Genomic DNA, 27,044 nt, shown 5'->3' with positions numbered 1-27,044 from the left:
AGGCTAGGAATCGGGTCTGAACATGGCCTTTTTCTACACGCTAATTATAAATCCAGACCTGGAGAGGTAGCACCAACTGGCCCCCTGGTGCCGTGTAATCCCATCAATGGCCAAGACCCAGAGACTATAAAACCCAGCTCCCAAAAGAGAACAGCGCAGAGTCTCCTGCCCCCGCACCTGGCTGTCCTCGCCGGGGCCCCTTCAAGGGGGGCGGGTTGAGTTTCCCTCCCCCCCCCCGAGCAGAGCTCCAGCAGCCAGAGACCTCCAGAACCAGCCACAATCATGCTGAGACCACTCTCAACATGCATGAAAGTACCAGCAGAGGAACAAAGGCATGCGGGTCCCGGGGCTGAGATCTCCAAGCCTGCTCGGATCGGGGCTGAGCATCCTCCACCCAGACCCTCCATCTTCCAGCAGACAGGGGTCACACCCACCAACTGACCCCCTGGCGCCATGTAATCCCATCAACGGCCAAGACTCAGAGACTATAAAACCCAGCTTCCGGAACTGCGAGGCCACATTTGCAGCCGCGCCATATCTTATCATCTCATTCTTACTTTAGACAAACTGGTAGGCTACCAAATGTTACCTTCCCACAGAGCAGAGTCTGGCAAACTCCCCGTGGAGTACCCAATATGCCAAATACCAGTAACAATGATGGGTCTCATTCTCCTAACCCTGACAGAGCTTTGAACATGGCACTTTTTTAAATCTCAGGGTTAGGACAAAGGAGATGTTACTGGGGCCTGCTCGAGGCAATTGACGAACAACAAGATGATTGTGATGGTGATCATGATCGAAGAGGTAGCTTAGCCTTCTGAAGCACGTGCTTTGCTTGCAGGAGGCCTAAATTTGATCCCTAGCATCACATGGTCCCCTGAGCACCCAGCAGGAGTGACCCCCTGAGTAACTGACTTTGGCTCAAAATAAACAAATAATAATAATAAATTTATGCCACCCACTTTTACTGCCATAATGTCATAATTACTTGCTCACTTATTGATGGGTGTTTAATATGCTATTTTTTTAAAAGCAGAAAATAGCTCCAGAGAGATAGTACAGTGGATAGGGTGCTTGACTTGCAAACAGCTGACCCTTGTTCCATCTTTGGCACCTCCTATGTTCCCTGAGCCTTGCCAAGAGTGATCCCTGAGCACATAACCATAAGTAACACCTGAGTTAGCTGGATATGACCTTAAAATAACAGAAAAATTAATTGGATAAATTGATTGTTTAGTAAGAAAAATGATAAAGAAAATATATAATGGTCTTATAAGATATTACATCCAACAAAGAAATAAACTAAATCTAAATTTATCAACATAGAATTATCACAAAAATACACCAGAATTTTTAAAAGACACAGATTATATTCTACATACAATTAACATACCTCTTAAAATAGAATATCTATGTGCACCTTCATATATCTAAAACATAAAAACTGGTAAAAAAATATATATATATAAGAATTTTAATTCTGGAAGGGGGAGGCATCTGCCTGGATTTGATAGTGGGGAGTTCAACTTTATCTCCTATGTTTGACTTCTTTTATTTAAAAAAAATATGTTGGAGAGGCTTGAATCCACAGCATTGCGTATGGTCCCCTGGACACTGTCAAGGATCACTCCTGAGCACAGTTACTGGGTGTGATTCATAAATCTTAAAATAAATAACTATTCCTAACTTCAAACTCATTACAAGAAAAACAATCAGGCAATTTCCAGTAGAGGGCTACCTTATAAAATCCTCAAAATGGTCAGGTCCCCAAAAATACAGAAGAGCTGAGAAAATATCCCAGCCAATAAGATCCCATGTGTTATCCTAGATGAGATTCTAGAACTAAAGAGATGTATTCAATAAAAAAAACTGAAGACAGGGGCCAGAGTGAGAATACAGTGGCACTTGCCTTACACAGAGCAGACCTCCTTTGCTTTGGTTCAACCCCCCAGCATCACAAATGATCCCTGAGTTCTGACAGGAGTGATAACTGTGCACAGAACTACAGATAAGACCTGAGTGCAGCTGGATGTGGCCACAAGACAAAAGCAACTAAGGGCAGCTGCTGAATAAACCCTGAACTTTAAATTATAAATTTTATATTGACAACAATGTATCAGTACTGGCTCAAAATTATAACTAAGGTACCATATGAATATAAGATGTTAAAATAGAAATAAATGGGGGAAGGTAGTATATGGGATTTTTCAGTATATCTGCTTAATTTTTCTGTAATATTGAAAAGTGTAAAGAGTAGTCTGCTAAATTAATAAAAGGAAAAACTCTCTTGAAAATATGACCACTTGAACTTGTAACTAGGGGCTCTGGGTACATAGTTGCTTGTGTTTCTTGTTTTCTCTTTTTACTATCTTTTTTTTTTTTTTGGAAACAGAATTCACTGTCACTGTCACTGTCCTCCCATTGTTCATCGATTTGCTCAAGCGGGCCCAGTAATATCTCCATTGGAAACAGAAATTAGAGAATTTTGTCTTTCCCCCCCAAAAAAATTTAGTAATGGTCCCCCATGCACTAGTAATCATGATGGGCAATTTTACTCTCATTTAACTGCTTATAACACAAGGAGATTAAAAATCTCTTAGAAATAAGGCCAGAATTAAAGCTAAATGTTGTTGTGCTGATTTGTCCAATTTGTACCAATTTTTGTCCAAGGAGTAGAGTGGATTTCTCACAGTAGAATTATATACTTCTGGTCAACTGGCATTCTCACAAAGGTTAACCCATCTTATTGGTATCTGTGTTTTAGAAACCCATTTCCTGCTGCCAACACACCACTTGGTTTTATTTTCCTCTGTCAGTCTGATAAGCAAAGATTTTTATCACCATGTTTTCATTTGCAGTTGTATGATTATAAGTAGTGCTGGAGTTGTGCCTTATCTCTCTCAAATACTGACTAGCATTTGTCTTTCTTTTGTGAATTATCTGTTCCAGATCTTGTCCATTTTTCCCTTGGACTCTAAGAGCACTCTATAAAACTTTTAAATATTATCATATAATTCTTCCTGGGTTTCTGTGACATCATTCCGCTCTTCCTCTTCCTGCTTCTTCCTGCCACAGAGGGTTTTGTGGCTCTGCTCTCCTTTCACTCTGATTCTCCCTTGAGCTCTCTCATCTGCCCAGTTATCTGATTGCTCCCTTAAATGAAAACTCAGAATAAGCAGGAAGCATGATTGTCTTGATAGCCTCACCATCTATCTCAGCTTGCTCAGAACTGAAAAGGGTTCAGCAACTTTCAGTCCTCACATGAGGCCAGTCTTGTGCATCGGGAATGGTTGGCCACCCTATCAGGCAAATATGTTGTCTGCATGAGGTCATCCAGGCCTCTTGTTCTCAACTGAATCCCTCCAGTCCTCTCTTACGAACAGCTTCATGCATAGTACATCTGAGTAAAAGCATCTAACTTCTAATACATGCAAAATTTTCTCACTACTCCTGCCCTTCAAAAAAAAACTCTTTTGTATTCACTTTCTTAACTCTAATATTTTAGAATTCCAGTTGCACTTATACATTTCTCACTCCAGGGTTAGGGTGATAATTAGTAATTGGGAACTGATAAAAATTAGCTGCAAACTCCAAAATCTCCCACTCCTTAGAACTCTGCCATCCCTTCACCGTTGTTGTTCCCTTTGTTCTGACCCTACAGATTAATGGTTGTGTGTTCAATATGTTCTAAACTTTGGGGAAGGTTCCTAGATGCAGGGAGGATTTCCTCCAGCACCATCAAACCTCGGTGGTGTCCATTAACTGGGTGTCTATAGATCAACTTAATGCTAAGACCCACAAAGAGCACTGGATTCAGTGGGATAAGGGTACCCCACCTATTCCTTTGATATCAGGTCATTAATCTGAGCTTCTGAGCTCCTGGCTAAAAATTGAGGGGCTCCATGGAATAACTCAAATACATCTTTTAAAATCATGGTTTAATCTAAAAGGATCAAACTCAAAAACAGCCAGAGAGATGCAGAAGGTAATTGAGGATAGCACAGAGCTCGTCACCCCCAAATCCCCACAACTCCATGACAGAACATTGGGTCATGGTGCCATATGGGGGTCATGAGAAGTTTTGAGGAGTTTTTTGTCTAAAATTTCAATTTATCATTACGTGTTTTGTTTGTATACATATTATAGACCCAGAATTGCATGAGAATTTCTTGGGAAAAAGGGGGTGTTGAGTAAAAAAAAGTTTAAGAATTCTTGGCTTAGACAACATAAATATTCTCCCAGTTTTGGAGTCTGGGAGTCCTAAATCAAAATACAAGTGTAGATGGCTCAGATGAAAAGGCAGCCACCTTTTTTGCTGTGTCCTTGAAGGACATGGAGCAAGTGTCCTAGTAACTGTTCATTTCCCATCTAAGGCACCAGATGAAGGTCCCACCTTGATTACCTAATCACATCCTTAACACATCGATGTTGACACTACAGTTTGTGTTAATTAAGCCACATCCAAGTAGTAGCCACTGGAGGTACATATGGCCCTATCCCCACTCAATCATATTGTATTCAGAATATGAACTTGGGGGGGGGGGGCATTATTCAGTCCAAAGCAGTGCTGGTCTTTTTTAGGAGAGTTAGACTTCAGTAATTCAGTTCCTGCAGCAAACAGAGCCATTTTTTTTTCTTTTGCAAACTTATTTTTATACATGGTTTGTCAGCTGCCACTGGAGTGTTGCCTGCGTTCTCGGTAAAGGTTGACTCTGTACATCTATTGCTGTGGGGCCAGCTAGCTGGAGCAGTCAGTACCCATAATTAATTTTATCCTCTTTTCTCTACTCTTGGAGAACTGAGAAGCTTGCCCTGTCTAACCATCTCACCTACCTACCACTAGTCAGAAACTGTTTACCTCCTTTCTAGCTTTTTTTTCCCACTCATTGAATATGATAAGGGAATAATATATTTCTCTATCCAACTGTATTTCTCAGTATTAATTCCTATAATGTGTGTTCATATTTAATTTTCAAAGTTTCTCTGTAAACTATGGTTAAGGAAAGGAGTGCTACCCGCATATTGCCAAGTGCTTGCCATTCCTAGTCCCACGTGATCCTTACCACAAACCGAAGGAGATGTCTGAACAATTGAAATACACAAGGCCAAGCTATTATTGTTGCCTTTTACATATACTAAAGCTAAGACTCAAACTGTGTAATTTGTTAAGCTCACTTCTAACAATTTGCCTTTTTCACCCTTCACATGTTCTTTACCTGTGGATTATTTGTTACATGAATGTATCTCTCTGTCATTACACCCTATTTCAAAAACCTATTTTTGTGGTTTGTGAAATAAATACTCATGACATACAAATTATGTGAATTGGATATTTTGCCTATAGACAGATCACGGTGAATATTAATTATTATATATTATCAATGTCTTCATGGGTACCCGGGTAATTAGATGCTGTGAATAAAAAATACTAAACTTCGTTTGCTAAATATGTCTGCTAACTTCATTCTTCGGCAGCTCTACATGCCTTTATTTCTCTAATGATGGGACATAAACAGTTTTCTAAAAATAATAACTTTAGGGGTGCTAGAGAGATAGTACAGCGAGTAGGGCGTTTGCCTTGCATGTGGCCGACACAGGTTCGATTCCCAGCATCCATATGGTCCCCTTAGCACCTCCAGGAGTAATTCCTGAGTGCAGAGCCAGGAGTAACCCCTGTGCATCTCCAGGTGTGACCCAAAAAGCTAATAATAATAATAATAATAATAATAATAATCTTTATTTCTGTTGGTGTCAAAGACCTTCTTAAAGATAGTTTCTAGGCTATCTTTAGTGTGAACATTATTTAATTTAATGAACTTTTTTTAGTCCTTTGTCAATATTATTTTTTCATTTTAGTTCATCATTCCTTGTATTTGTCACAGTTCTGCAGAGAAACAGAACCAATTGGAGACTAGATATACAACTGCCAATGCTACATATTATAAGGAATTGGCCTAGAGCTAAGAGAAAGCTCTGAACACCACTGGACGTGACCCCAAAACAAAAGATAAATCAAACAAACAAATAACCAGGACAAGTACTTCAGCTTGCTCTTCTTAGCGCATCAGGAGACCAGGGGATGCAAACAAGCTCACTTTTCCTTTTTAACTGCCCCTCGGGGTGATGCCTTACTAAGAGGGACATTGGGAGCTCTTGTCTACCTCTCTACAGAGTATCACATGCTTAGCCCCCCACCAAAGACTTTATCCTCACCCATTTCCTGCTAACCCACAATGTACCAGATTCACCAACACTTTGGGAATACTTCAATCCCTCTGTCCTGTTTGCCTCAGTGGAAACTGCAAACCCTCTGGGTCATACCTCCAGATTCTCAGTCACAAGCCCAGGCAGCAAGAATTGCACACACAGAGCAAAAGGGAAAGGGAAGAATCAGTGTTCACCTGATTTAAAAAAAAAAGTGACTAAGGGAAAAGAAAGTGTTGTCTGAGCCTTTGAAGGTCTGGCTGAGATGGGACTGTATCAGCATAAAAAGAAGGAAAGCAAGACGCAAAATATAGCCCCCTTCAATATCCAGTTTTAAAGAACTCTGTAGTAGAGTGTATTTTGGATTTTGTTTTTTTCAATCCAAAGAGAAATTCATGTAATATAAAATTAACCATTGCATGAACAATTCAGCAGCACTTAATATGTTTGCTGTGTTGTAAAAATACTATCTAGTTTCAGTGTATGTTGTAGTATTTTTTATGCTAAACTTGTATATACAGAAACCACATTTAACAATATTAGAACAGGGCCAGGATCGCCAGCACCATACACAAATAGATATTTTTTTCTTGGCCTTTTCGATCATTTGGACTAATTCCCAGATAATGTTTGAGCACTCAACAGGCTTGTTTTATCCTGCCTAATTAATGTTACCTTTGTTCCATGCCTAAGGATGGGAGAGTTTAAATGTATTTTAAACTGTCAGGTTTAAAATACAGGTGGAGGGATGGGCACTGGATCAATGTATAACTGAAACCCAAGCACAAAAATTTATAAGTCTACAACTGTACCTCATTGTGTTTCACTAATAAAAATTTAAAATAAAATAAAATACAGGTAGGGTACTTGCCTTGCATGCAGCCGACAGGGTTGTATCCCCAGCATCCTATATAGTCCCTCAAGTATCCCAGGAGAGTGCAGAGCCAGGAGTGACCCCTGAGTATTGCATGGTATGCCCTACACGTATACACAAAAGGCTGAACATTGTGCAGCTCTGTCCCTTCTCTGACCACTGACCACTGGAACTAGACTTTGCATCTATGCTGAATTGACTCTCAGTATCCTCAATGTTCCCATTCTCTCTGTCTCTCTGTCTCTCTGTCTCAGTCCCTGTCTCCCTGTCCATTCCCCCACCCCACCCCACCCCACACCTCTCTCTCAGATACCATAGTAACACAATTTATACGTTACCTTTGAACTATGAGTGCCTAGAAAATCCTATTAAATCTTCCTGGAAAACGTGGTAGCAAACTTCTCTTGCGATGTTTCGCCTTTTTTTTTTTTCACTATTTCTCAAAAGGCAAGATAACACTGAGGCAAGATCCTGTCTTGGACTCCTGAAAAGTAACTACTTCATGATTTATGAGCTTTCCACCTAAAAGAGGAATCAATAGAGGGAAGGAAAAGACTTAGGGAGAACAATCCAATAAGTAACTTTAAGCCTAGAGCACATTATTACTTTTCTGAAGTTTTCTATTACCACTTTATATATAGTAGGCGCTCAATATATATTTATTTGAATTGAATCAGGATATTTTCTCTTCTTTAATAATCTACTCAGAGGAACATTTTGCCTTACTGTATTGATCAAATAATTATAGTATTTGGTGCCAGCTGTTCAACTCAAATAATTATTTTTAAATAGCCTTCGATTTGTGTAATGATCCCCTGTGTTTCCCATCCTGCCCTTTAGAATCTGCTAGCCATTATTCATGAGACTGGATATTCTTTTCCCATTGCTGTGGTTCTCAAATTCTAGGCCCACTTACAAGTTTTTTTTTAAAGTGCAATTTCTTGGGATCCCAACTTTTGGTCTGAAACGGGATTTGGGTTTGGTTTTTGTGGCTTTGGGGGACATACCTGGCAGTGCTCAGGGTTCACTCGTGGCTGCATTCTGTGGATCTTATGTAATGAGTGCCAACATTTGAATCATAGTCAACCGCGTTCAAAGCAAGCACCTAAACCTCTGTGTACTATCTCCCTGGCTCAGCTGAAAAGGATTTTAGAAACTGCATGGAAGCAATCACCCTGGATGATCGGGATGCAGGTAGTCTGTAGAACACATTCTCGAAACTGATGCAGAGATTTCACTCAGTAGGAGATGCTGAAACCAACCTATTCACTGCAGGAAGAAGATTCATAAAGCAACAGATTTTTGGTTGTTAGTGAAATTTCACTGCTAGTGAAATTATCAGTGGTCCCATCCTGGTACAGAACATTGTTTTACTATTTAATCCTTGTTCCCACATCACAAATCATATAATCTTGCCCAAGATCTTGGCAGTTGGCCCATGGCATTCCTGCACTTCACTGGCTACTGGTGGGAGAACTGTCAATAAATAACTAACTTCCAAATTTATGGTTCTGCCTGTCCACAAGATTGCCACAGGTGGCCAATCCCTATTGGTTGGCATTTAGGGTTCCTCCAGTAGCTACTAGAGAAGTCCTCTTATTCCTTACCTTACCCTGTGTGGGTTTGCTGGATGGCTCAGCCCCAAACTGAAACCTCATTCCATGATCACACCCCTACTGAGATCTCTATTCATCTCTACAAACTTGTCAGAATTCTGACCCCTTACTCAGAGTTAGCCAAGAAAAAAGCGGAATCACAAGTAAGAGGGCTACCTAAAAAGATCAATCATCTCTGAGAGCAGGAGAGATAGTACAGAATTGCACTTCCCGTGCCAACCCTGGTTCAATCCCTGGCACCGCATATGGTCCCTCAAGCCCCACCAGGAGTGACCCCTGAGCACAGAGCCAGAAGTAATCTCTGAGCACTGCCAGGTGTGGCCTCAAAACAATAAATAGTAAATACATGTGAGAAACAATATAATGATTTTGTTGCAGCCAGCCTGTTATCAAGAATGCTCAAATTGGGGCTGAGGAGAGAGTTCCAAAAGGCCAGGGCACATGCTTGCCATGCAGAAGACCTTTGGTTCCATCTCAGCACTGCTGGTAAAACACTGGAGACACTCAAGCACCACCAGTGTGGCCTTGATGACTCCCAAGAGTACTGAGCCCGAGCACACTATATCACTTGTCGGATCATTGAAACTTCTGACCCATACAATAAGCCAACTCTCACCAGGTGTGGTCCCCAGACTTCCTACGCACTGTTTGGGGGGCCCTATTTCCCAGAAAGGATTCTCAGAACATACAAATCACCAGAGAGATAGTGCAGCGGATAGGGCCCCTACCTTGCTCACATTGCAGCTGACCTGGATTCAATCCCTGGCACCACAAGTATGACTGGGGTGATCCCTACACTTAGAACAAGTGTTGAGCATTGCCAATGCGGTTTCCAAAAGCAAATAAAAGAAGTGAGTCAGGTTTCCCAAGGACTCACTCCCCTTATTTCAGAGTCAGTCCTTGGGAAACCCGACACTCAGGCCTTTCCAAAAGGACTTGTGCACCCAAAGAAAACCAACAGGGTGCGCATGATCTTAGAGGATAGTACCGAGGAGACCTGAGCTGGGAACGGGGACTCACTGAGCTGTAGAGCCTGCAGCAAGCCAACTATAGGATCTAGAGCATGTTGGAAGGAAGTAGAGAAGATTTGTCCTAACCTGCAAGGTGCTCAGATAGAATCTGCTGAAAGACAGTGGCTCAAATAATGGTATCTGACCGCTGCCAGCCACAGCCCCCAAAGCACCAAAACTAAGTTCTTCATCAGGTGTGTAAATTGCCCTGGCTAGTTACCCATCCTCCCCACCTGCATCCCAGCCCTCTACCGAAAGGCAAGCTCCTCCCAGCATCTCGCCAGGGCCTGCATCCCCACTGCCAGCCACCCCCAAAACTCCGAACTTAAGTGCTCCATCAGGTGTGTGAACCCCTAGCATCACCCAACCCCCACCCCTTGATCTACACATCCAGCATACCTTTTAAACCTCTAACCACAAAACCACGAATGCACTTTGTCTGCACCCCTCATTTTTTTAATTTGTTTTTTATTGAATCACCGTGAGATACAGTTACACAGCTTTCATGTTTGAGTTTTAGTCATACAATGATTGAACAACCATCCCTCCATCGGTGAAGATTTTTTACCACCAATGTCTCCAATATCCCCTCTACCCATCCCAACTCTCCCCCTGCCTCTATTGTAGACAATTTCCTCCATACTCTTGCTCAACTTTTGGGCATTATGATACTGAGAGACTATCACATTTGGTCCTTTATCTACTCTCAGCACAAATCTCCCATACCGAATGATACCTCCAACCATTGTTGACTTAGTGATGCCTTCTTTATTCCAGATACTTTCTACCCCAGCTCATAAACCAGGCTTCCGATCATGGAACAATATTCCTGGCCCTTGTCTCTACTGTCCTCGATAGTCAGACTCATATTATGTTATATTCCACAAATAAGTGCAGTCATTCTATGTCTATCCTTCTCTTTATGACTCATTTCACTTAGCATGATACTCTCCATGACCATCCACTTATAAGCAAATTTCGTGACTTCATCTTTCTTAACAGCTGCATAGTATTCCATTGTGTAGATGTACCTAAGTTCTTTAACCAGTCATGTGTTCTCAGGCACTCAGGTTGTTTCCAGATTCTGGCTATTGTGAATAGTGCTGCAATGAACATAGGAGTGCAGATGTCATTTCTACTGTGCTTTTTGGCACCCTCAGGATATATTCCCAGGAGTGATATTGCCGGGTCATATGGAAGCTCAATTTCTAGTTTTTGGAGGAATGTCCAAAAAGGCTGGACCAATCGGCATTCCCACCAACAATGAAAGTGCGTCCCTTTCTCCCCACATCCGTGCCAGTACTGTTTGTTCTTGTTCTTTTGATATGTGCCAGTCTCTGTGGTGTGAGATGATATCTCATTGTTTTGATTTGCATCTCCTTGGTGATTAGCAATGTAGAACATTTTATCATGTGGCTTTTGGCCATTTGTATTTCTTTTTTTGAGGAAGCTTCTGTTCATTTTTTGCCCCATTTTTTGATGGGATTGGAGGTTTTTTTCTTGTACAGTTCTACTAGTGTCTTGGATATCCTGGATATTAACCCCTTATGAGATGGGTATTGGGTAAATATTCTTTGCCATGGGCTACTTTAATACAAGAAAAGCCTCTCAAATACACCAAACTTGGGCAGAAAGATGGTACAAAACCCCATAACAATAATCTCTCTCAATGTCAATGGACTAAATGCACCAATTAAAACACAGAGTGAGCTGCCCCTAGCGTGTGTGGCTGACCTCCAAGCCATGGAGTAAACCTCCTGGTACTTACCTCTGTCATTCTTGGGTGTTTGTCTCCTATTTTGTTACTTTATGTTCCCCAGATGAATGCAATCTTTCTATGTCTGTCCCTCTCTTTCTGATTCATTTCGCTTAGCATGATACTTTCCATGTGGTACTACTTGTATATAAATTTCGTGACTTCATCTTTTCTAACAGCTACATAGTACTCTATTGTGGGGGGATGGGTACTCAATCACTGTATAACTGAAACCCAAGCATAAAAATTTGTAAATCTACAACTGTACTTCATGGTGTTTCACTAATAAAAATCTAAAAAAAAAAAAACAGTGACGTGATGGATCCAAAAATTGAACCCAACATTCTGCTGCCTGCAAGAAACACATCTTAACAGTCAGAGCAAAGACAAATTCAAATTGAAAGAATGGAAAACAATTCTACAAGAAAACAACTCCCTCAAAAAAGCTGGAGTGTCCATACTAATATCATACCACATAGACTTTATACTGAAGAAGGTTACAAGAGTCAGTGAAGGTCATTTCTTGATGATCAAAAGATCTGTACACCAGGAAGAGCTCACACTCCTAATTGTATATTTACCTAATGAGGAACCAGCAAAATACTGGTTTTTTGTACTTGTATTTATATTTGTAAAAAATGACTTGAAGAAAGACATTGATAACAACACAATAATAGTTGGAGATTTCAACACCACTTTATGATAGAACAATCAGACTTAAGCTCAACAAGGACATATTTTATCTGAGGGAATAAATGGAAGACAAGGGTTTAGTAGATTTATATATGCACAGATATATATAGATATATATGCATCTACTAATCTATATATAGGACATTTCATCCCCAAAAAGTTGAGTAAACATTCTTCTCAAGTGCACATGGGACATTCTCCAAGATAGACCAAACTCTGGGCCACAAAACATACCTCCATAAAATTAAGAGGATAGAAATTGTATCAGCGATCTTTTCAGACTATGATACACTGAAAATTGAAGTGAATCACACTCAGAAACAGAAACTCAAACCAAATATCTGGAAATTGAACGGCTCACTACTGAAAAACAAGTGAGTTAGGAAGGAAATCAAAGAGGAAATCAGAAGATTCCTGGGAACAATGAGGATGAAGACACAAGTTTCCAAAACCTCTGGGACACAGCAACAGCAGTGTTAAGAGGAAAGTTTATAGCTCTACAAGCATTCCTCAGGAAGTAAGTAACAACACAGAAGAGTAAGTAAGTAAAAACACATAAGTAATTTAACTCCACAGTTTAAGATCTTGGAGAATGACCAACAAAAGGAGCCCAAACCAGACAGGAAGAAAGAAATAATAAAACGTAGAACAGAAATTAATGATGTGGAAACTAAAATTAAAAAAAAAAAAAAGTCCAAAATATCACTGAAACCAAGAGCTGGTTCTTTGAGAAAATAACAAATTGATAAACCACTAGCAAGACTCACATAGAAAAAGAGAGACCCTGTAATAAACAGAATCAGAAATGAAAAGGGAGACATCACAATAGAACCCATAGAAATTCAAAGGACAATCAGAGATTACTTTGACAAGCTTTATGCCACAACACTAGACAACCTCAAAGAAATGGATAAATTCCTGGACTCCTACAATCTCCCAAAGCTGATCCAAGAAGACTTGGAATACCTGAAAAAATTTATTACCAATCAAGGAAATTGAAAAAGTAATCAAAAGTCTCCCCAAAAACAAAAGCCCTGGCACAGAGGGATTCACTAGTAAATTCTTCCAAACCTCCAAAGAGGACCTACTCCCAATCCTGTTCAAGTTTTTCCAAGAAACAGAAACATTTTCAAACAGTTTCTATGAAACAAATATTACTCTCATACCAAAAGCAGTCAGCAACACCACAAAAAAAAGAGAATTAAAGGCCAATATCCCTGATGAATACAGACTCAAGATCCTCAACAAAATACTAGCAAATAGAATCCAACAACTCATCCAGAAGATCATACACCACGACCAAGTAGGATTCATGCCTGGGATGCAAGAATGGTTTAACATTCGCAAGTCAATCAACATAATACACCATATCAATAAAAGGAAAAATAAAAACCATATAATCATATCAGTAGATTCAGAGAAGGCACTTGATAAGATCCAGCACCGTTTTATGATAAAAACTCTCAGCAAAATGGGAGTCGAAGGAACTTTCCTCAATGTAGCCAAAGCCATCTACCACAAGCCCACAGCAAGCATTATTCTCAATGGGGAAAACCTAAGGGCCTTCCTTCCCTCTATGATCGAGAACAAGACAAGGTTGCCTACTCTCACCATTCCTATTGAATATAGTACTGGAAGTACTTGTCATAGCACTTAGGCAAGAAAAGGATATCCAGGGCATCCAGATAGGAAAGGAAGAAGTCAAGGTATCACTATTCGCAGATGACATGATACTATACTTTGAGAACCCTAAAGGCTCTATAGAAAAGCTCCTAGAAACAATAAGTTTATATAGTAGAGTGGCAGGTTACAAAACCAATACCCAAAAGTCCATGGCTTTTCTATATACAAATGATGAAAACGAAGAGATATTTTTTAAAAAATCCCATTCCCATGGCACTGGTGAAGGTACGGGTATTTCATTGTATGACCAAGACTTAAACCCGAAAGCTCTGTAACTGTTCTCACGGTGATTCAATAAATAAAATTATAAAAAAAAATGAAAAAAAGTAAGGTGGAGTTCATGCACAATTCAATCAGCTAATCAGTGGCTGAATAAATAGCAGTACTCCTACATAAAAAAAAATCCCATTCCCAATAGTGCCTCAGAAAATCAAGTACCTTGGAGTCAACTTAACTTACAAAGAAAACTACAAAACACTACTTCAAGAAATAAAAGAAGACACTAGGAAATGGAGACACATCCCTGCTCATGGATAGGGAGGATTAACATCATCAAAATGGCAATGCTCCCCAAAGCATTGTACAGATTCAATGGAATCCCTATAAGGATACCCATGACATTTTTCAAAGAAATAGACAAAATACTCCTGATATTCATATGAAGTAATAAACCCCTATGAATAGTCAAAGCAATCCTTGGGGAAAAGAAGATGGGTGGTCTCACCTTCCCCAATCTCAAACTGTACTACAAGGCAGTAGTAATTAAAACAGCATTATTTTTGGAATAGAAACAGACCTGCAGACCAATGGAGCAGAGTTGAAAATTCTGACACAACCTCTCAAGTATATGGTCACTTAATCTTTGATAAAGGAGGAAGAAACGTGAAGTGGAGCAAGGAAGCCTCTTCAACAAGTGGCGCTGGGAAATCTGGACAGCTACATGCAAAAGAGTGAACTCAGACCTCTGTCTAACACCAAGCACAAAAGTCAGATCCAAATGGATTAAAGACCTCAATACCATACCTGAATCCATAAGGTACATGAAGAAAAATGTGGGCAGAACCCTCTATGATATTGAAGCTAAAGGCATCTTCAAGGATGAAACACCACTGACCAAGCAAGTGGAAACAAATATAAACAAATATAAACTTCTGCACCTCAAAAGAAACAGTGACTAAAACACAGGGAATGGGAAAGAATATTTACCCAATACCCATCTGATAAGGTATTATATCCAGGATATACAAGAAACTAGTAGAATTGTGCAAGAAAAAAAAACCTCCAACCCCATCAAAAAATGGGAAGAAGAAATGAACAGAAGCTTCCTCAAAAAAGAAATTCAAATGACCAAACGGCATATGAAAAAATGCTCCACATTGCTAATCATCAGGGAGATGCAAATCAAAACAACAATGAGGTATACATTGTATTCACCACAGAAAACTGACACACATCAATAAGAACAAGAACAACCAGAGTTTGCTTGCGCTGATGTGGGGAGGAAGGAACTCTCATTCATTGCTGGCAGGAATGCCTATTGCTCAAGCTTTTTTGGAAAACAATATGGACATTCCTCCAAACACTAGAAATTTAGCTCCCATATGACCCAGCAATACCATTCCTGGTAATATATCCTGGAGATGCAAAAACACACAGTAGAAATGACATCTGCACTTGTATGTTCATTGCAGTATTATTCACAAAACAGCCAGAATCTGGAAACAACCCAAGTATCCAAGAACAGATGACTGGTTAAAGAAACTTCGGTACATCTACACAGTGAGGTACTATGCAGCTATTAGAACAGATGATATCATGAAATTTTCATTTAAATGAATGGACATGGAGAGCTTCATGCTAAGTGAAATGAGTCAGAAAGAGATGGACAGACATAGAATGACCACTCATTTGTGAAATATAAAGTAGCATAATATGAGACTAACACCTAACACCTAAGGACAGTAGAGACAAGGGCCAGGAGGAGCATTCCACTGTTTGGAAGCCTGCCTCACATGCTGGAGGAAAAGGCAGTGGGGATCGAGATGCAACCGCTAAGTAAATGATGGTTGGAGGCATCACTCGGGATGGGAGATGTGTGCTGAAAGTAGACTAAAGACCAAACATGATGGCCTCTTTAGTATCTGTACTGCAAATCATAATGCCCAATATTAGAGTGAGAGTAAGAAGAAATGTACCTGTTACAGAGGTAGGGGGTAGGATTGCGGGAGGGATACTGAGAACATTGTGGTGGAAAATGTGCACTGGTGGAGGGATGGGTGCTCAATCATTGTATGACTGAAACATAATCACGAAAGTTTGTCACTGTGTCACATGGTAATCCAATAAAATTTTTAAAAATAGAGGTATTTGGCACAGCTGGTACCTTCTAAGGGCTGGGGAGCTAGTACGGGGCTGTAGGTGCTTCCCTTGCATGAGATCAACTGTGTTCCATCTCTGGAATCCTGTATGGTCCCCTGAGCACCTCCAGGTGTTACTACTGAGCCATAGAGTCAAGAATCACCCCTGGGCAAGTGATTAGTATGGTCCCACCTCCACCAAAAAAATCATAATTTTTAAAAATTGGCACCTTCCCAGAATGTTGTCAGATGTGTTAAGAGAAATGGTTTCAAATACACTAAACTTCTAGGAACTATAGAATAAACCCCAAGGATATTTTTATCCCCATTTGATTGTTTATTGATTCAACAATGGTTGGTTGTCTTTTTAATTCTTTAGTTTGAGCTCTATGGTTTATAAACTGTTATTAATCATATTTCATCCCTGACCTATTCCAGCATCACCCTGTTTTCCCAGGTGCCTGCTTCCCTCCACCACTGCCCAAGTGTCCCTCCCCAAGTCCTACCCACCCCATGGCAAGCTTCCTGCTAAAGACAAGTTCTTAGTTTCTGTTGTTTTGAGCATTTGTTATTCCCCTGTTCTGTTTCTCCACATCTTGCATATGAGAGAGACCATTCTGCACCGGTTCCTCACCTTCTGACTTCACTCATCAGGCCACTCTCCGGGTCTACCCAGGTGGCAGCAGATTTCTTATTTTTTTTACAGCTGAGTTGGATTCCATTGTTGGATTCCATACCAGTTTCATTATCCAGTCATCTGATCTTCAACACCTGGGTTGGTTCTACATTTTGACTATTCTGAATAGTACTGCAATAAATTATAGGAGTGAAGATGTTTTTTTAAATTGCGTTTTGACCGTTAGGGTAGATACACAGAAGTATCATGGTCATTTGGCTCATTAATTTATTTTGGACACAGATCTACCCAGGGCATTTACTCTCTCACCTGTCTGAGTTGCAAGGAATGCTAAAATGCAGCAGGGGCTGAGGGTGGGGGCAAGAGGGATAGCGTGTGCAAGGAAGTCCAGCCACACTTCCCTTTCCACTGAGTGTACAAGGCCAGGGGGCTCAAGCGAGGTACAACAGGGAACAGGCAGTAGGTAGATGCTCCTTTGTCACTATCCCTACAGACTCTCACACTCTAGCGTAGCCCATTCTGTCCTTCCACGTGACTGATATCTCAGAGTTCCTTTTATGTTCCTCCTTTGTTTCTACCAGATAAGATGTTGCAGAGCCATTTAAATGTGCTAGGTGCTACATAAGCTAAGACTTTCATTGCTAAAAGCAATCTCCGCACAGTTCCTGATGCCTTAGCAAAGGGGAGGTTCTATGCCTCACAAATTCCCGGTGGCCAGGGAGGTACCTTGAAAACCTTAGACATAAGCCAACATTCAGTGCATCCTTCATGGTTAAGGTTCACCATGGATCAAGGCACCACTTACGTCATACACCTGATGATTTTCTCAAGATGACATAATAGTTAAGTGCCGTGAAACGGCTCCTAATTTAAAAAAACAATAAATATACAAGACATCTGGAGGAAATTAAGAAACACCCACTCAAAGATAGCCACAGATAATCTTGTGTATTCTTATAAAATTTTTTTCCTGTGATATGGATGATAGTGTATACACAGAGACACAATAGTCTCCCATGTATTCATAATGCACACACATATGAAACATCAGAATTATGTGCACGTACTAATAATGTGACCCATCTTCTCACACAACAGTTGATTATAAACATCTTTCTATGTCAATAGAGTTCTATGATATTTTTGGTGCCTGCTTTGCATAGTTGGGACTAGAATATATTTCAAAGTGCCCATCTGCTGCTGGACACTTAAGTTGTTATACAACTCTTTTCCTGTAAAATGGGTTCAGCATAAATATTCTAGTAAGTCTTTAATTACACCCTTAGTTGTTTTCTAAAGAAAAATTCTCAGAAGAAAAATTTACAAGTAAAAACTATATATATGTATATACATATATACATATATACACGTATATGTATGTACACATATCTATGACTTTTGGTGCATAATTGTCAGGATATCCTTCTAAAAAGTAAAAAATATTCAATTTATTTACACATCCATTGGTTCTAGATATGAAGATACTTCCTCACAACTTCACCTGGTGCATGTGTTTTTCATTCACAATCTTATGGGAGAGAATAATAGCTTGTTTAACTTGTACTAGAAAGGTTTTCTAGTACAGTGAGTTGATGGTTCTGTCACAATTTGTTTGTCACTGTGTACATGCCTGGGTTAGAGTTATTCCTAAGTCCTTTACAAAGCCACCCTTCTCTTGGATAGTTAGCATGTGTGCTATTACATTCAGCCTAGTATGTTATTTTTCCTTCTTATTTTTCCTTTCTCATGAACAAGCAAAATAATTCAAAGCACACCAATACTTATGGTATTGTGTAAACTTTGGAAAGTTAATTTGCCACAACATTTGAATTTATCTGATGAGATAAGCAACATCAGTTCTCCCTGTGTGAATTTATTGCCATTACAGTGAGATTGTTCTAATTTGCCTTGGGCAATTAATCATAGAGGAGAGTATCCACTGTAATTAAAAGAGAAAATTGATCAAACTGTGACTCTTGTTTGTGAGCCCTAGTAACTGAATGGCCACATGATAAGAATTCTAAACTGAATTTACCTGGCGACCCACTAACCTGAACTTTCTTGTGAATACACAGGGACTCCTAGGTGAAAAATATGGGAACATCCGAATCCCTGGAGAAGTGGAAGCCTCAGAGTTTGAAATGATTTTGGACGCTGCTGTGGAGGCCAAGCTGGAGACCAAGTTACTGGAAGAGTGGTACTGTCGTGATGAGAACTCGGTGCCGGCAGTTTATTACCTCAGACCCAAGTCAGAAATGCTGAAAAGCAATAAAAACGCGGTAAATTTTTATTTGGGGTGGGCGCTAGAGCTCATACCCTACAGGGAAAGATTCCAAAGCACTGATGAGTGTGGTACAGCCCCGACCCCACCGACATAACACACACACACACACACACACACACACACACACACACACACACACCCCCCATTCTCCTATAGTATGCATGTGTACTATTGCATACTTCAGGCAATAAAGTATGTGTCTGTATTGGGGTTTTTTGTGGGGTTTTTTTGCTTTTTGGGTCACCACACCCGGAGATACATAGGGGTTCCTCCTGGCTCTGCATTCAGGCATTACTCCTGGCAGTGATCGGGAGACCATATGGGATGCTGGAAATTGAACTCGGGTCAGCCACGTATAAGGCAAATGCCTTGCCTGCTGTGCTATCGCTCCAGCCCTGTATTGTTTTTAATGTTTCCATTTTCCCTCTCATTTTCAGAGTGTCACACATAACTTGGTTGTGGCACTTACACTTTCCATGTGGTGCTCACACCTATGCTCGTGCAGCTTGCACACCCGGCTATGGTACTCTCAGTTTTTAGTTGCAGTGCTCAGTTGGGAGCACGCTGCTTTCATTGTGCTCACACACTCCTGGCTGCTGTGTACTGGAAAAGGACAGGTCCCACTCCCCACTGGGCATCCCAAAGACAGAGCCCCAACAACCTTAATCAGCACATGTGGGTAGCATCAGGGATCAAACTTGCAGCCCCTCACCTCCTATGAGCCATCCTGGGCCCCCATCTAGTACTTGAAGCTATTTATATTACCTAGGACTAGACTCTTCCATCGCAAAAGCACATGATTTTTCCCCAGCCCTTCATTCTCTTTTAAAAAATAAAATCCTTCCCATTTGACTCATTTTGGAGGAAGCATCTCAGACTTTGCTTCTGCACAATTTCCTTTATCCTCAAAAGTCTCTTTTGAAAGTTCCATTAGTGAAGGTCTGGTAGGTATATAAACTCAAAATACTTGAAAATAGTCTTATTTCACCCGTTTTTCTGTAGCATTTCTTCTCCTGGTGGATCACAAGCACTGCTTATATATTACTATTTTAATTGGCTCCGATGTCTCCTTCCTTCATGACTATCAGCTCATTTGTTTTAATTATCCACTGGGGAATTCGAAATTATTCACTAAACCCCACGTGATATTTCAGCATGTATGTGGTGGTAAATAAATAATGTGTGCATATAATTTTCACCAAGAATATAAATACTATTATCTCAGTAGGCAGTTCTGGCATTGAATTTGGAGAAGCAAGGGAAGAAGAAACAGCTAAAGACAAATAGTAATGTGTGAGAGCCTCCCTGTAACTCTCTCTTGAGAAGGCACTGAAGAGATGATTTTGCCATGACCTGTGTTATCAAACCTTCAAGGGGAAATAAACCGGTATAGTAAGAAAAACAACAACAAAGAAATCCTGTTTGGATTTACAAATTTACATATAGGATAGAGACCATTTCTAGCTCTCCAGGTTAGTAGAATTTAAATGAGAATCTGTCTGTTAGGCATTAACAATAGGATTGGAATTCAAGAGACATTCAAATATCAGTAGTTCTCTCAGGGGTGCAGTAGAATGATGGGGACACTGGGACAATGGTGAAGGGAAGAGACACTGCTCTGGAGGATGTGGTGTTAGAACAGTATGCATGCAGCTGAATCCATGAACAGAATTATAAATCATAGTAACTAATTTTTTTAATCATTTATAAATAAAATAAAACTGAACCCAGAGCGACACAGCAGTGGGTAGGGCATGCGCCTTGCACGCAGCTGCGCCCAGTTTGATCTCCAATTCTCTGATCACCACCACGAGTGATTCCTGAGGGCAGAGCCAGGGTAAACCTTGAGCACCACCAGTGTGGCCCAACAAATCAAAATTAGATTAATTAATTCAATAGCTCTGTTGTTCTGAAAGATTGGGGGTTTCTCTGGTGATGATATTAACACTGTCTTATTGTCACGCCTTGTAGATGCCACCTTCTGCCAATGCCGAGAATGAGAAGACCTGGCAAGAGATCTCTGAGGAACTCAAGACGATATTTAAGGCTGCTGTGAAGCTGTTGCATGAAAAGGGAAAAATGAAACACAGCCAAGCTAAGAGGTACCTGTTTTCAGGTAATGGTACTTATCCTCAGTAAATTACAGAATCGATGAACATTAGATGCCCCCATTGCTTTCTTTGTAGAGTTTTACATCTTTCATTCCATTTACCATCTCTCATAAAATTTATTTTTTTGTAAATGTTTACATCTTCAGGGAAAGCAAATATTCTGTTGTTTTAACGTGAAGTGCTCACTCAGCTGGGAAGTTCAGCAGAAAATGTTAAATTTTTAAAAAAAAAATAGATGGCAATAAAGCAGACTCTGCCATTGTCTCTCAGTTTGGGCTGTCCATTATTTATTCATTCGATTAGCAAAATTTACAGAGGACATACTACGTGCCAGACACTGGAAATCAAATCAGTAAGAGGCAGTCTCAGCTGTCTTGGGACACTTTTTGTAGTGGGGAAAATAAAAGCTAGGCAGGTCATCAAATGGAAAAAAAAGGTCACTCCAGAAAGGATAAAGGGTCATAGGTAAAACAAGCCTATGACCTAAGACAACAGGCACTGATGAAAGAGCTAGGAGTCCATATTTGTATAAACTCCAGGGCGGCTAGAGAGAGCCCCAATGGCTCTCCCTCTCGCTGTCCAAGTTCGGTGGGCTCAGGCCGCTCGCCTAGCTGGGCAGCCTGTGTCATGGGGCAGAAGAAGGAGGAAAGGAGGGCCAAGCTGGTTGGTGGTCAGTTGCTGTTATTCTACTCTCCCCACGCACCTGCTCCAGTCTCTCTGAGCCTCCCATTCCAGTCTCATACTAACCCTCATTCCTGTCTCCTCCTGTCTCTCCTACTCATCTCTCCATGCTCCATCTCACAGCCTTGTCTCTCTCCACTCCTGTATTCTTCTTCTACATTCTTCTCCCTCTGTCCCCCTTGCTAGTCTCTCCGCTCTCCATATAGCTGCCCTGCTCTCTCTCTCTCATCTCTTCAACACCCCAGCATTGGGAGTAGACACTACACCCAGTCAGGTAGCAAAATTAACATAAGAAAGCCCTTCCTGGCTGCCCATCAGGCTCAAGAGCAGAAACACCACCTAGGGGCCATTCCTCCTCTCCTTAGTCCAATAACTTAAATAACATCTTGATTAACATCTCAATTCTACTTCTTAATATTAGTTATTTTGTATGGACACAGTAAGAGATACATTGAGCTAGTAGGGTGGCTCTCTGGGAAACATCTCACCACAGACTCAGACTACAGTTCTCAGGCCAGGTTAATCTTTCCTAACCCTAGCAGGGTCCAAACCTAGCTATTACTTTTTGGATCATGACAGCATTTGTCTATGACCAAGCTCTTAACTTATAGTTAAGCATTATGGCACTTTGGCCAGGCCCATTTCGATGCCAGGGTAGCACATAGCTCACCGCTTACCCTGGTCCATCCAGTCCCTCATCGGGACCCTGCTTTTGTGGTGCTAGGAAGTAAAGAAGGGCAACTGAGGCTTAGGTTGAAAGAACAGATGTCCGGGATATATATTATTGAGAGTCCATTAACTCCCAAGTTACAAAAGCATAGAATTAACTGTCTTCTTGTGTCCATACAAGAAGGACATTGTTCATCTGTTCACCTCTTTGCATGAATTCTCTGCACTGTCAGCTTGGAGTCGTTCTATTACCTCAAACAGCTGTATCTTCTTGGGCTCAGGGTAAAGTGCCTGCCTTGCAGGAGTGAGGCCTCAAGAGTGATGTCCTGAGTCGCCTACATATACTGAGCAAGGCTAGGGGAATTTGCTGTCTGGGACCTCTAGTACTGCAATACGATCTGTGATTTTGGGAGGAGTCGAATGTGTGTAAGCACCTAAACTAAAGGTGTGAAACACTCAAAGAGCACAGGCACAAGGTCCATAATTAAAGGGGCAACCTCGGTAAGCTCAGTGGTCGATTGTGTGACCATGGCAACCAGATGGAAGATGTCTGACCTACAACGAGCATAAATGCCACTTCCAACCGTTGCACCAAAATCAGTGAAGAGAAGAATTCTTCATCTTGTTTCCCAACACATCTAAATATGTGCAGGATAACATTGGTTTGTCCTTTTTGCCTTGCCACAGGGAGCTTAGGTTTATTGGGTTACTCCCATCACAGTGCTCCCATTCCTTGGTGTTTATTTGTAACTTCTTTCTTTGTGCTCTATTGACTTGTAAATATTGTTTTTCTCTTCTCCTTAAGTTCTTTGCATAGTTAATTCTGAGCCCAAGAAGATACAGCTATTTGAGGTAATAGAACGACTCCAAGCTGACAGTGCAGAGAATTCATGCAAAGAGGTGAACAGATGAACAATCCCTAAGACAGAAATGAGCTTATTAAGTGTCAGGAGAAGAAAGAAAGTAAAGTAGCCAGGCCCAGGGAGAGAAATAAGGTTAGGAGCTGGGCACAAGCCATCATAAGAAATTTGTTCATCGTAAGAAATTTGTTTTTCAAGCATCATAAAAGATGCTCAAAAGGCTGGAATAATGCTTTGCATGCAGAAACACTGACTTCAAATCCCAACATCATTTGGTCTCTTGAGCACTGTCTGGTCTGGAGAGAGCAGAGGCAGTAATGCTTCATGAATTACATATGCCAGAATTGGAAATTTCATAATTTTTAAATGACTTGTTGGTTTATAAAACTCTAGAATTTCAGTGCTATAGCTTCACATCTCTCTGTGTAGAATATTCACTGCCCCACCACCAACATTCCAGCCCCATCCCACCCTCCAGAAAACCCAACTATCCATTTCTCACACCCCAGCTTTCATTCTGGTACCTACAGGAGTTTTCACCAAATCTAGGCATTCATTTGTTGAGTTCTGCCAATATATTTGCTCTAGAGCAATGCTCTCTTCATCATGTGCTTCATTGTGAATTATTGACAAGTTCAACATTAATGATATTAAGGAAAATGCAGAGAGAGAGAACGATTATTCTTTCTCTGAATTTTGTTTTCTTTGGGGGATTTGGAAGCCATATATAGTTGTCTAGGGGCTTACTCCTGGCTCTATACTTAGGGATCTCCTGGAGTGCTTGGGTGGACCATATGTGATGCTGGGGACTGAACCAGCATCAGCTGCATGCAACGCAAATGTTTTAACCTCTGTAGCCCACTCTCTGCACTTTTGTACTCTAATAAATCATTACAATGTAATTTGCTTCTAAAAATAACTCTGTTGAATTGACTTTGTCTCACATAGTGCATTGATAGCTGTGTCTATAGGACATCAGTCCCAGAGCCAGGCTCTCTGTACACAACTTCATTTTCCCTGAAACCATGCTTCTGGGACTCCACCAGCTTGACTGGTATATGTCTTTTAACCTAGCACTTCCCAGTGACACACTCGTTCCATAGAGGCAGTGACAGTATTTCCTGGTGTGCAAGCAATGGCAGAGCTATGACTTTTTCACCCAGGATGAAAACTCTTCTGCAGCTTGAGTCTCCCTTTCCCTTCACGATACTCGGCAGTGACACTAAACTCTTCCTAGAATTGTGCACAGATGATTAGAGAAGAAAAGAACCAAGGGCTGCTGTCAGCAGGAGCGCAGTGTCAAGGCTTCTGTCTTCCTGGTCTACATGATAGCAAGTTCTTACCCTTCCATAAAGATAGACTTTTGTTGCCTAAGTTTCTTTTTTCTGGCTTTTCCCACTCCCCCCTGCCTTCACTGTTCTTCTTTTTTTAGTGGTGGTATTGCTGTGATGATGAGGGTGACACTTATCTGGCTGGGTGCTCACATGTTTAGGGGTGTTGCTCTCCACAGGTCTTGAATGTTCACAGCAACTGCACACGCTAGTGCTGTGCTTACAGACTCGGCTGCTGTCTTCACCAAATGCCATACTCTGAGTTGTGGTGCTTGCATGAATGTTAATGAGAGTAGACATGGTTTTACCCTTTTTAGTTGTGGTACACACACACACACACACACACACACACACACACACTGTAGTGATCACTGGAAATTGCTAACATACATGCTGCCCACGAGTCACATTTCCTGGCCATGGTACCAATCTATTTAGCGGGGCTCACTGGAAACTGAACCTCTTTAGTGCCCTCACACACATCTGGCAGTAATGTGACCAGAAATCACTTAAGGCACTATTGGACCATAACTAGCAGAAACCATCAGATTCAAACTGTAGGGTTCCAGGCTTACACATGTGGTGGCACCAGGGTGAGGGCTCATGACCTTACATTTGCAATTCAAGCACTCCACACCATGGAGCTATCTCAGATGACAAGTATCCCAGCTGGGTCACTTGCCTCCTCAATCCGCCTGCCAAAAACCATTTGTAAAAACCTACTGAAGAGAAAGACTCGACAACATTAGTAATCCTCCTTGGGTCATACAATTTGATTTGAAACAAAATGGTGTCCAGAGCCTGCCGCTGAGAAGCACCATCTTCCTATAAATTCCCACCTGCCTTAATATTTCCTTAGAGAATCCACGTGTGTTCTAGATGATGTTTGATGTTGGAGCTGTGGCCAGCACATAAAAGAGTTTTTAGTTTGGGGCTGGAGCGATAGCATAGTGGGTAGGGTGTTTGCCTTGTACGTGGCTGACCCAGGTTTGATTTCCAGTAATCCATATGGTCCTCTGAGCACCACCAGGAGTAATTCCTGAGTACATGAGCCAGAAGTCACCCCTGTGAATTGCTGGGTGTGACCCAAAAAGCAAAAAATAAATAAAAAGTTTTCAGTTTAGGGCCAGCCTAGTCCTACATGCGCCGAGCCCCAACTCTTCCCCTAGTCCATGTGTCCAGCCTGAAATAACCTCCTTAGAGAGGCCTTTCCTGACCTCTCCAAGTCAAAAAATTATTTTCTATCACTTTTTAAAAAAAATTTATTTAGGCAGGGGCTGGAGCAATAGCACAGCAGGTAGGGCATTTGCCTTGCACGTGGCAGACCCGGATTCAATTCCCAGCATTCCATATGGTCCCCTGAGTACCGCCAGGGGTAATTCCTGAGTGCAGAGCCAGGAGTAACCCCTGTGCATTGCCAGGTGTGACCCAAAAAGCAAAAAAAAATTATTTAGGCAGCACAATTTGCAATGCTATTAATAATAAAAGTCCAGGCATACAATATTCTACCACCAGATTGTCTTCTCTGGAAGCACTTCACTGTTCTTTTTCACGGATCTTGAAACATTCTTTTATTATTCTTTTAATTATTTTACTGAATCACCGTGAGATAGTTACAAAGCTTTCATGATTGAGTTTCAGTCATACAAGGACGGAACACCCATCCCTCCACCAGTGCGGCTTTCCCACCACCAATAATATCCCCAGTATCCCTCCCTCCACCCTCACTCCAACCCATCCCCTGCCTCTATGGTAGGCAGTTTCTTTCTTATGCTGTCTCTACTTTGGGACATTTGGTTTACAATACAGATACTGAGAGGCCATCATGTTGAAACATTCTCTTTTTTGTTGTTGTTGTTGTTGTTTCAATTAAATAACTGTGAAATACAGTTTCAAAGCTTCCATGTCTGAGTTTCAGTCATAAGGTAATCGAATTGAAACATTCTTAAATTGAAACATTCTTCGTTTGTGTGCTTGGGTTTGAAGGCCACAACTGGTGGTGCTCAGGGACATCTCCTGGCTCTGTGCTTTGGAATGATCCCTGGCAATACTCATGGGAACATATGTGGTGCTGGGGATTTGAGCCTGGGTTGTCTTCATGCAAGACAAGGGTACTACCACTGTTTGTGAGCCTTAACTCTGCATATGATTCACCAGGACTGACCCCTGAGCACAGAGCCAGAGTAGGTCCTGAGAACAAACAGGTGTGGCCCAACTACCCTTCCCCAAAGAGGTAAAAACCATATTCTCTGAGTTCCAGGATGCTTATGAAAAGACA

The 27,044-nt window shown here is 41.1% G+C and overlaps 1 protein-coding gene across 4 annotated transcripts in view; it reads left to right on the top strand.

The window, feature by feature from the left end:
• The window catches only part of NWD2 (NACHT and WD repeat domain containing 2), a 184,634-nt gene that overhangs the window by 148,582 nt on the left and 9,008 nt on the right, over positions 1–27,044 (top strand). For 3 of the 4 annotated variants that reach the window (XM_056125543.1, XM_056125544.1, XM_056125545.1), the window contains 2 exons: positions 18,906–19,109; positions 21,086–21,230. In XM_056125543.1, coding sequence (XP_055981518.1) covers positions 18,906–19,109; positions 21,086–21,230 — 349 coding nt within the window. Of the gene's footprint in view, positions 1–18,905; positions 19,110–21,085; positions 21,231–27,044 lie in introns of those variants that run through there. The other variant, XM_056125546.1, reaches the window with a different exon arrangement.

Source organism: Sorex fumeus, unplaced genomic scaffold, assembly GCF_029834395.1.
Source record: "Sorex fumeus unplaced genomic scaffold, SorFum_2.1 ptg000055l, whole genome shotgun sequence".
NCBI classification, from domain to species: domain Eukaryota; kingdom Metazoa; phylum Chordata; class Mammalia; order Eulipotyphla; family Soricidae; genus Sorex; species Sorex fumeus.
This window is presented reverse-complemented; position numbering and strand designations above follow the sequence as displayed.